At 42.5% G+C, this 11,431-nt stretch overlaps 1 protein-coding gene across 1 annotated transcript in view; it reads left to right on the top strand.

Moving 5' to 3' along the window:
* Nucleotides 1-727: 727 nt before the first annotated feature.
* Nucleotides 728-11,431, top strand: part of slc6a13 (solute carrier family 6 member 13) — a gene marked incomplete at its 3' end in the record, with an annotated part of 34,253 nt that continues 23,549 nt past the window's right edge. Inside the window, exons 1-6 of the mRNA XM_084334238.1 lie at nt 728-908; nt 1,349-1,483; nt 3,502-3,642; nt 3,989-4,070; nt 4,789-4,921; nt 5,629-5,763. Of these exons, the coding sequence (XP_084190364.1) occupies nt 791-908; nt 1,349-1,483; nt 3,502-3,642; nt 3,989-4,070; nt 4,789-4,921; nt 5,629-5,763 (744 nt within the window). The 5' untranslated portion in view covers nt 728-790. The remainder of the gene's footprint in view (nt 909-1,348; nt 1,484-3,501; nt 3,643-3,988; nt 4,071-4,788; nt 4,922-5,628; nt 5,764-11,431) is intronic.

Raw genomic sequence — 11,431 nt, 5'->3', positions numbered from 1 at the left:
AACAAGGAACGCATGGACTGAAACATACGTATGTTAATTGTACAGTGCATGTTATCATTGTTGGACCAGATCAAAGGCCTCGGTCCTCTTGACTCACTTGCCAGTCGGTCAGTACGTTTTGAGTTTCGAGGTGGACCCCTATGCAGGAGCATATCTGTAGACTGGATGATGATATGGTGTTTATTAGGGCTGACCCCGATTAGTCGAATAGTCGACTAATCGATTGAAAGGAGCCGTAGTCGACTGCCAACCTCTTAGTCTCATCTATAGCCTATACAGGTCTATTTACATTTACATTTAGTCATTTAGCTGATGCTTTTATCCAAAGCGACTTACAAGTTCTGTACAACAGGTCAGCAGGAAGGGTAACAACTCTGGCAGCTCAGTAACATTGTTTGTCAAACCGTGTTGAACGAGTCCTACAGTCTTGAGTGCATAGTAGTATGGACATATTAGCATAGTAGGTAGGTAGTAATATAGGCAAGGATTATTTAGTAGCAAAATGCATGATAGTAAAAGACAGTATGAAGGTTATGTATTTTCTATTTAATTTGTTTCATTTCATATTATTGATTCAAGAAGTGTGTTTTTAGTCGACAGCAGAAGAGCTGGTGGGTTTCGGCAGGTCTATGCTTCCATATCTTCCCAGTCACTCATTCCATCACACTTCCCATTCACTCCCACATCTTCCTCAAAATGTGCAGGCAACCGGGACAGCTCGCCCAAGACGGACAGCTCCAACGGGCACAGTCAACCCCTAGACATCGTGCCCAGTACAGAGGATGAGAAGATGAAGGAGCGGGGCCAGTGGGGCAACAAGGTGGAGTTCGTCCTGTCCGTGGCCGGAGAGATCATTGGCCTCGGGAACGTCTGGCGCTTCCCCTATCTCTGCTACAAGAACGGAGGAGGTAGGCGGTGATCACCACCTGTGACATGGTCATCCAGCAGGCTATTAGTTAAGCATCAGTTTCAACATCCAGCATTGCTTTCAATGAGGAATGCAAATGATGCTCATTGATTTCAGTTCGCTAACAAGACTATATACACTGTATGTCTTCTCTCACGATGTCAAGATAAAAGATCAGCAGACTACAATAAAAAATGTCAAGGTATTCCTTTAAATCAGTGGAGTATATTAGTATCACCCTGCAGCCCAGTCACATTAAAACTCTTACCACCTGGCGACCCACAGGCCAGGGAGACACACCATTTTGGGCCTCAACTCAAAGTTTAAGAAACCCACCTCTATACCAAATTTGTGCCTGGAATTGACTTACTGTCTACGTTGCAGTAAGTAAAGGACATTTGGTTGAAATGTACCTTGAACACCTCTCCTCCCCCCATGCAGGCGCTTTCTTCATCCCATATCTGATCTTCCTGTTTACGTGTGGCATCCCAGTGTTCTTCCTGGAGACCGCTCTGGGACAGTACACCACCGAAGGAGGCATCACCAGCTGGAGGAAGATCTGCCCTCTGTTAGAAGGTTCTAGCCACTCTATTTCAACTATTAACTATGTAAATGCATTTGTGTTACTAAAATTATATATGTGTCAATAATAATAATAATAATAATAATAATAATAATAATAATAATAATAATAATAATAATAATAATAATAATAATAATAATAATAATAATAATAATAATAATAATAATAATACATATTTTTTGTAACTTTTATGAGGCAGTTGGAACTCCCCTCCTGAGAGGTCAATGTTTAGTTCTCAAAGGTCCAATCAGTGATCCAAACATAAACAAATGGATACCACCAAAAGACAAGTGGAGACATCCAGTTGATTGACTGAGCTCTTGATACAAGGATTAACACTAGACAGGTACATTCATTTTTAAATGTTGTGGCTGTTAAAGGTTTGTTTTGTTTAGGTTGGTGATGTTTGTAAGCTCCGGAGTAAGATCTATATTCCGTTTTTAAGAAAGTTTGAAATAGCATATTTTCCATGTCTACGCTTAACATTCACTCTCTAGACAACGTGTGCTTTTTTCTACAGTGTTGGGATCATCAGTGTGCAGACTTTCCTCTATTCAGCACCTGTATAGAGTCGTATTGACGCATTCTCTTTTCTAGTACAGTACGTCCCAATGGGAGGAACAAACGCAGGCTGCAGAAGAGCGACATAGTGCATAGATCTACGTGAAATTAATGAAAGTAGCTACCTCCGGTTGGAAGCTCCACCTCTAGCTGCGCTACTACATGTGTGTGCCAGGGCTTTGTGTTCAAATCACAGAACGAATATACCGCACATTGAAATGGGAAAGAAAATCACGGAATTGGCCTTTAGTAAAGTCAGCATCGTGTGTCATGCATTGTTAAGGTCCACAGGTGCCCTTATTGTATTGAATTTACATGTGTAATGCTGTAACAATTAGGATCCATGTCAGTGTGGAACAGTTTGTTTAATTAGCACACAGGACACACGTGGCGTCATGGCAATGAGGTAGGGTTAATGCCCATGTTGACATCGCTAACTGACAGCCGGGGTATTCTAGGAATGAGTGTGTGTGTGTGTGTGCATGTATGTATGTGTACTGTGTGAGAGAGAATGTACTTGTATATGTGTGTGTGTGTGTGTGTGTGTGTGTGTGTGTGTGTGTGTGTGTGTGTGTGTGTGTGTGTGTGTGTGTGTGTGTGTGTGTGCGTGCGTGCGTGCATGCGTGTGTGCGTGTGTGTGTGTGTGTGCACTCCAAATGTATTTAGTATGCGTGGCACGCAATGGTGGGAGGGAATTGCATTATAGTTGTAATGGTTGGCATTTGACCAACACTGGCTGGCATCCAAATTCAATTGCCCTCAAATAAGCGGGAGTGCAGTCATTCTCACAGAAGATACAGGAGGATGTTGGCTGGGAAAGAGTCAAGTCAGACTTGCAACTGTGATGTTTGAGACAAGACTTTCACATAAGATTTGCCATCATCATCATCATCATCATCATCATCATCATCATCATCATCATCATCATCATCATCATCATCATCATCATCATCATCATCTTTCACAGGCAATGGGCTGAGGGATGATGTCATCCACACCTGTCTGTACTTACCTGCACATACTGTAGTCATTTTACATATCTGTAGATTATATCTATATTTATGTACATAACCTACTCTTACTAGTCACGCTGCTGGCCAGTATGACTACGACCATACTGCCTTTATACCTGTATCACTGTACATATTATACTACAACTCTGTACATACATCTGATTAGCACTATATCCAGTAGTACTAATTTGTATATTTTGTACCCAGTTTAATCACCTGTACATTGTATATTGCTGTTGCACTTTACTGTAACATTTGCACTCTGGTTGGATGCTAAACTTCTTTTTGTTATTTTTTGTTATTCTTTACTGTACTTATTGTATAATGACAATACATCTAATCTAATCTAATCTAAAAGTAATCATCATCATTAATAGTCACATTAACGCACACTACCAGAATGAACACTCAAGATGTATCTGTGCTCACTGTTGCAGGAGTGGGCTATGCCACCCAGGTGATCGTGGGTCTGCTGAATGTCTATTACATCGTTGTGCTGGCCTGGGCCATCTTCTACCTCTCCAACTCCTTCACCTGGGACCTGCCCTGGGCCTCCTGCAACAACACCTGGAACACAGGTGAGACCTCCATGAAGACTGTAACCATAGCCATCGTGTTTTCATGCAGCAATGTAGCTGATTCATGCTGAATGCAACTGGTTGACTTTCATATGGAGTATGATATTTCCGATCCTCTCACTCTCCCGGCTGTGTTTTACGTTATAGCCTATTATAATTTGTACTTGTATTTACTGAGGCGAGCGAGGGTTCTTCGTACTTTGTCTTCACCATCTCTCTCCACTCCCAAGTCTGCGGAGGTGGCATTGTTATTCGCTTGGTGCCGTTGCCCTTGGAAACCCCAGAGAAAGCCTGGATTTCTCCGCGGGACTGAATGTGTTTTTTTTTTGTATTTTCTCCTTACAAGAATCCTGTATGGAGTTTCAGAGGGGGAATCGTTCCGTCCGTCACTCTGAGAACACCACCTCTCCTGTCATCGAGTTCTGGGAGTAAGTGCTGCTGAAGGACGGTTGTCTGTGTCCTAGTAGTGTTGCCCTGGCTGCCAGCAAGTTCCTCTTATACCCGTTGTTTTACAGGCTAGAAGACGGATAGCTTTTTGAATACCAATAAGCTCTTTTGGTAGGTTGTCCACCAATATACGGTATAGAGGCCTCTGGTGTTGTTAATAGACAGAAATAAGACAGAATGTCATGTAACCTAACCCATCTGTGGAGATAGATGTGAGCGTGAAACGACGTGTGATGTAGTCAAGTATATCAGTTTACATTCACATTTACATTCAGTAATTTAGCTGATGCTTTTATCCAGCAAGAACAGTTTCGAACTTGAGTGCTACAGTCTTGAGTGCATATTAGCATAGTAGGTGGTAATAGCAAGGTAAAAGCAAGGTAGATTCCTTAGTTAGCAATATATATATATTTCGTTTTTCTTAATTTCAGATATTGATTGAAGAAGTGTGTCACTGATATCTGTGTCAGATATCAGTGATTTCATAACAAGATAATGCTAATGTTTGTCTTTGTGCATTTGTGTGTGTGTGTGTGTGTGTGTGTGTGTGTGTGTGTGTGTGTGTGTGTGTGTGTGTGTGTGTGTGTGTGTGTGTGTGTGTGTGTGTGTGTGTGTGTGTGTGTGTGCGCGCATGCGCGCGCACACGTGCGTGCGTGCGTGTGTGTGTGTGTGTGTGTGTGTGTGTGTGTGTGTTTCTAGGCGGAGAGTGCTGCGCATCTCCCCTGGTATCCATCAGATAGGCTCTCTAAACTGGGACCTGGTGGTGTGTTTGGCTGTTGCCTGGGTCATCTGTTACTTCTGCATCTGGAAGGGAGTCAAGTCCACTGGCAAGGTAACAACAGCAAGGTATCCGCAGAAGATAAGCAGACTACACTCTTCTGGATAGAGACTCTGCCACACAATCAATAGATAAAGTCTGAACAAATCCGTGAAGGTTATCAAAGGAAATCAATGGTTAATTTGAATGTAAAGGGGAGAAAAATCACATTACACTTTTTCAGATTCAGATTCTTTGAATCTCACAGCTTTTGTTAAATGTATACATTCAGAAAAACGTGAGATGCTTGTTTTTCCTGACTCCTCAACTGTAGTAGATTTGTAGACAACCATACAATGATCTATACAAACTATACAATACAAGGTAAAAAACAGTTTATAAATATATATATATATATATATATATATATATATATATATATATATATATATATATATATATATATATATATATATATATATATATATATATATATATATATATATATATATATTTATCCACTGTTTTTTACCTTGTATTGTATAGTTTGTATAGATCATTGTATGGTTGTCTACAAATCTACTACAGTTGAGGAGTCAGGAAAAACAAGCATCTCACGTTTTTCTGAATGTATATATATATATAATTTTGTAAAGATTATTCTATAGTGTAAATAGCAGCAGTGTGAGTGTGTATTAAGTGTGATTGTGTGCTATTAGATCTATTAGATTACACTATTGCTGTTCATTTGAAGGCAGGGCTGATGTGGTGGTGTCCCTCAGGTGGTATACTTCACAGCTACGTTCCCCTACATCATGCTGTTGATCCTGCTCATCAGAGGAGTCACGCTGCCGGGGGCCTCTGGAGGAATCATCTATTACCTCTACCCCGACTTGGACCGGCTGTCCGACCCACAGGTACACATGGGGAAAGGCTGGAGACAACCAAGCTCTTATACACTGGTGTGGTCGAGATATAGAGGCAGACGCAAACAGGCATGGAGACATAGCCTTCTATTATGCACACTTCATGCAGAAAATATATAGTTTTGTTCAAATCGGAGACTGCCGCTACAATGAGAGATATTACAGTACGTTCAGATCCTTTACCTTACACCTGTATAGGGAGGTGTAGTCTGACATCACTTTAGTTTCCCGCGCGGTCCACCCATATAGGGATTTATCATTGGGAAAATGTATTATCGGCTATTGTAATAATCCTGCCTCATGAACATTGGCAAGCTTTCCATTTTTGCACAAAATTCGTAAGCTTAGCATTGTATAGTATTTTATCTTAGTTAGTACCTTATCATGTCTATCTATTATCTATCTTATTTGTATTTTTTTGCACAATCAAGGCAGGCATGGCCACCTTCATTTCACTACATGTCTCGTGTATGTATGTGACTAATAAATCTCTTGAAGCTTGAATCTTGAATCTTGAACGGCCATTGACAGTTGCACTGATACTAAGTGTTGACAGAGTCAGCTGTGGAGCGACAATAATATGTTCATGACGACAAGGTTCCTCTCTTTAGCCTTTGGTGTGGTTTATTATCACATTGCACACATCAGTACACATGAGACCTTCTCTTATGAGAGCGACGGAGGAAGAGACAGAAGGGGAGGTAACATCTCCTTTTATACCTCTTACCTGGCGTCAGCTTCAATAGCTACGCCTATAGCGCCCTCTTGTGGAAACAGTTAAGACAGTTACATGCAATCATACATAACATCTAACTTCAACACTCCCACTTATGGTTGTCTTGTATACTGTACAACTTTTTCAAAAACATTTTTCCAAGAAAATAATACAGTTCAGAACATCAAAGAGGATATGGCAGTCAATATTACATAACAGGCAATATTTACACACCAAACATGACCTCTGCAAATCTTCTCAATTTCAGGTTGGAGACAGGCTTTGTCATAGCGTCTGCTACCATGTCGTCTGTAGGACAATAAACAAGTGTCATCCTTTCTTCCCTGATGACAGATCTGATGAAGTGATATTTTATATCCACATGTTTACACCTCTGTCGGCACACAGGGTTTCTAGCAATTGCAATGGTTCCCTGGTTGTCTTCATAAACAACAGTTTTCTTATATACATAGGTATCCATTCCTTCGAGCAGTAGATAAATACATTCCTGTATTGTCATAGCTAGAGCCATATATTCGGCTTCACAAGTTGACAGTGCCACTGTAGGCTGTTTCTTTGTTTTCCACGAAACCAGTGAGCTGTCTCACACAATACCCTGTGGTACTTCTTCTGTCTGTGGTGTCTGCTGCCCAATCTGCATCACTGTAGGCTTTAAGCCCTAAGCCCTCGCTGCTCTTTCTGAAACAAAGCTGTTTATCTGCTGTGCCTTTGAGATAACGAAAAACATGTTTTGCTGTAATCCAGTGCTCCTCTGTGGGATCAGCAAAATGCTGTGACAATTTACTCACTACAAAACATAGGTCAGGCCGTCAGGGTGAGTGGCGGCGCGCACAGTCGCAGCGGCCCGGAGATCACAGAGCTGGCATACACTTTTTATTATTTTGGTAGCACTTAACATTATTTCATGCAGCTTTCAACACCCGACTGTAAGGTACAGTCGGGATGTACTCCTAGAGCTCAACAACGGAGCATTTCTCCCAGCGGATTTCACCATTCCAGCGGAGATTGCTAGATCAGGGGTTCCCAAACTTTTCAGGCCAGGGCCCAGAAAATAAGGCGTCAGAGAGCCGCGGCCCAATGCACATCGTCTGGCTTTTTCTTTTTTTTTTTTTTGCCAGGCGACCGATTTTTTAACCAAATATCACTTCAATCCTATTAAGTTAGTTCAAGTTAGTTATTCATTTATATGTGCTATTTATGAGAGGGCTAACTTGTTGCAAAATAATAATGATAATAATAATAGCCTCATTAAAATACTATTGTTGCTTCGGTTGTTTTCAGCGTTTTATGTGCATAATCTGTTATTTAGTTTGAAATGTTCGTTGAAATAAGTAGATTTTTCGTTTTTGTTTATTTATTAAGTTAATATAAAACCATATAGTCACATTTTAGAATACAATAGAATAGAATTTTAGAATACAACTAGAAACACTGTCCTGGCCTGCTTCTAAGTTCAGTGGCCTGACAAAAAAAAATTATAAAAAAAATAAATAATTTTTTTTTTTTTTTTTTACATCATCTCGCGGCCCACCCGTGGCTTCTCGCGGCCCACCTTTGGGTCGCGACCCCGACTTTGGGAACCACTGTGCTAGATCATCACCACCCACTACTCCCGGAGCCGAGAGGCGGCTGCAAAAGAGGGGAACACGCGGAGGTGCATGGGCTAGGCTAAAAACAAACCCATTCAAACCCCCGCTCCCTACCATCTTCCTCTCGAATGCCCGTTCGATCCGCTACAAGATAGACGATATACGAATGGAATTAGCAACACAAAAACACATGGACAACTGCTGCTGTTTAATTTTCACCGAAACCTGGCTGGATAGCACAATCCCGGATTCGGCTACTGAGCTAGCCGGTCGCACTGCCTACTGAACCGATAGAACAACGGACTCAGGTAAGAGGATGGGAGGAGGACTGTGCATCTATATTAATGACTCGTGGTGTACCAATGTCACAGTGGTTGATAAACATTGTTGCCCCGATGTGGAATTCTTGCTGCTAAAATGCAGACCATTTTACTTACCGAGAGAATTCTCTTCTGTTTACATCTGTGCTGTTTACATACCTCCGGACGCCAATGCTAAGCTAGCGTTAGCTAGGCTACAGGATACTGTAAACAAATGCCTGGTGGCACATCCCGACAGTATCTTTATTGCGGCGGGGGATTTCAATCATGCCGACCTAAAGACTGTACTTCACTCTTTCCACCGAAATGTGAAATGTGCCACCAGAGGGAGAAACACACTTGATCAGGTTTATACCAACATAGCCCATGCTTATAGAACCACAGTGTACCCCCACATAGTTCTATCAGATCATGTGTCGCTCCTCCTGCACCCTTGGTACACACCAAAAATCAGATCCAGCAGACCCGAAGCCAGGTCTGTCAGGATCTGGCCTGAGGACGCCATCCCTAAACTCCAGGACTGCTTCAGCACCACAGACTGGGACATTTTCGGTGGCCAGGGAGTGTTGACACGTAGGTCTCTGGACTTTTTCTCTCTCTCAGTGCTCGACTATATCACTTTCTTTGTAGACATTGTTACAACTTGGAAGCAGATCCGTGTCTTTCCAAATGTCAAACCCTGGATGACACAGAACATAAAATCACTATTACGAGCCAGGAATGCAGCGCATAGATCAGGTGACACCAACGCATACAGCAGTGGCGGCCCGTGGATGCTTCGCCACTAGGGGCGCTAAACCAAACATTTTGCAAACATGTACAAGGCACGCATTGGCGAATATTATCACCATTGCCATCGATCAATATATGATCAGTCAGTCAAATGCAACCACGTTTCCAATAACCCAACACAAACACGCACAGCTCTCTCTCTCTCTCTCTCTCTCTCTCTCTCGCTCTCTCTCTCTCTCACTCTCTCGCTCTCTCGCTCTCTCTCTCTCTCTCTCTCTCTCTCAGATGATGTCAGATCCATTCAATAATAAACACATTTGTAAAGCTCGTCATTTTAAACAAGTTACCATTCATTGTCTGAGTGGTTATGCCCCACATGCGGCGAAATTAGAGAGAGAGAGAGAGAGAGAGAGAGAGAGCGAGAGAGAGAGAGAGAGAGAGAGAGAGCATTTTAGTAAAGTTACATTTTCAACAAGATTGCTGCTATTTAAACACTTCATGGAAACGGGGTAACGTTAACCTTATGTCGACTGTAGTATTGTATGACCTCGACATAACGTTTAAACGTTAATGTTACTCCGTTTCCATGCAGTAATTATAAAAGTGGCCAGCTAAGATAACGGAGCTAACAGCTAGCAGTAGCTAACGTTAGCTGAAAGCTGTAACGTTACAACGTTATGCGGCATCAGTAGACAACGTATCATGTATTAAACTAGAGTTAAGATCGCTAATCTACCTTGTCGTTGGCTTGTTGATAAAGTATATCCACTCCATGGCATTGTCCATCCAGCCTGTGTTGATGTCCATCCATTGTTGTCCCTCCGCATCCATATAGCTTGTTGTTAGCCAACAAGTACTGTGTGAGTGAAGAGCTGTGTCTTTGTCCATTTCCGCCTCGAACAGCCTGCAAACTACCTGGCGTTCTATCGCCATGCTCTAAGACAAACTCTAACCTTAACCAACTTTGAAAGAGTGCCTAAGCTTAACAGTCTAAAGAACTTGCAGTCACGGCACGCTCTGCTGCCTGCATCTCACAACAACACAACAACACAACTATCTCTCACCAACGGACCAACCTAGGAATAAGCTAGAAATTTGGAACATTAGAAATTGGATTCGGCCAATCAGAGATCGTCTCTGTGAAATTCTGCTACGGAAAAAAATACTGGCGTCGGCCAATCAGAGAGCGTCTCCACGAAATGCGGCTACAGAAATTCTTGACGCTACTGGCTAGACCGCTTCAAATCGCGCCCGGATTCCAACATAATAGTCATATTTCAACGCACAACGTGTTATGCACTGATTGGCTGTGACGGATACAGCGATCAAACTGTGACGCGCACTCAGAGCGCTATCGCGTCTAGCCCGGGCGAGAAATACGAAAAAATAAAAATAAATAAAAAAAGTCACTTCCTGCTCAGGAAAACAAGTGTTTTTTTATTTTAGATAATAACGTTATATTGTGCATTGGAAATACAAACATACTTCAAATGAGTAAATATTATTCATTTTAAACATGTTTATATTATTTATAGGGCTATAAAACAAAAAACTAAAAAGTTTTATTTTCTTCTTCTCTGATTTAACAGCAGGTGGGTCGGCGCGCCCCTAGTGGCAGAGCCGCCACTGGCATACAGTGCAGCGAGATCAGACCTGAAAAAGGGAGTCAGATCTGCTAAGCTGTCATACAAAAACCGCATCGAAGCCCACTTCAACAGCGCCTCAAACCCCCGTCAGGTGTGGGAGGGTGTCAGGGCTATATCGGACTACAAGGGAAGAACATCCCCCCCTGTCAACGGCAGCGCCCCCCTAGCAGAGGAGTTAAACATCTTTTATGCACATTTTGACAGGGACAACAAGGACCCGGTGTCGCCCCCTCTCCCCTCTGACGGCTCCACCATAGTCCTGAGCACTCATGGGGTTAGACTCAGTCTACAAAACATCAACACAAGGAAGGCGGCGGGGCCGGATGGAGTCCTGGGACGGGTGCTTAAGGACTGTGCGGCTGAACTAGCCCCAGTTCTCACCACCATCTTCAACCTGTCTCTGGGCTCATCCTGGGTTCCTGCATGTCTTAAAGCAGCAACAATAGTCCCGGTTCCAAAGAAACCTAAAGTCACAGGCCTGAACGACTACAGACCTGTGGCACTCACCCCCATCGTCGCAAAATGCTTTGAGAGACTGGTCATGAAACATATAAAAGCCTCCATACCGCCATCATTAGACCACAACCAGTTTGCCTACAGGAAGAACAGGTCAACAGAGGATGCTATTGCCATTGT

This window comes from Notolepis coatsorum (genome assembly GCF_963971535.1).
Source record: "Notolepis coatsorum genome assembly, chromosome: 18".
NCBI classification, from domain to species: Eukaryota; Metazoa; Chordata; class Actinopteri; order Aulopiformes; family Paralepididae; genus Notolepis; species Notolepis coatsorum.
This window is presented reverse-complemented; position numbering and strand designations above follow the sequence as displayed.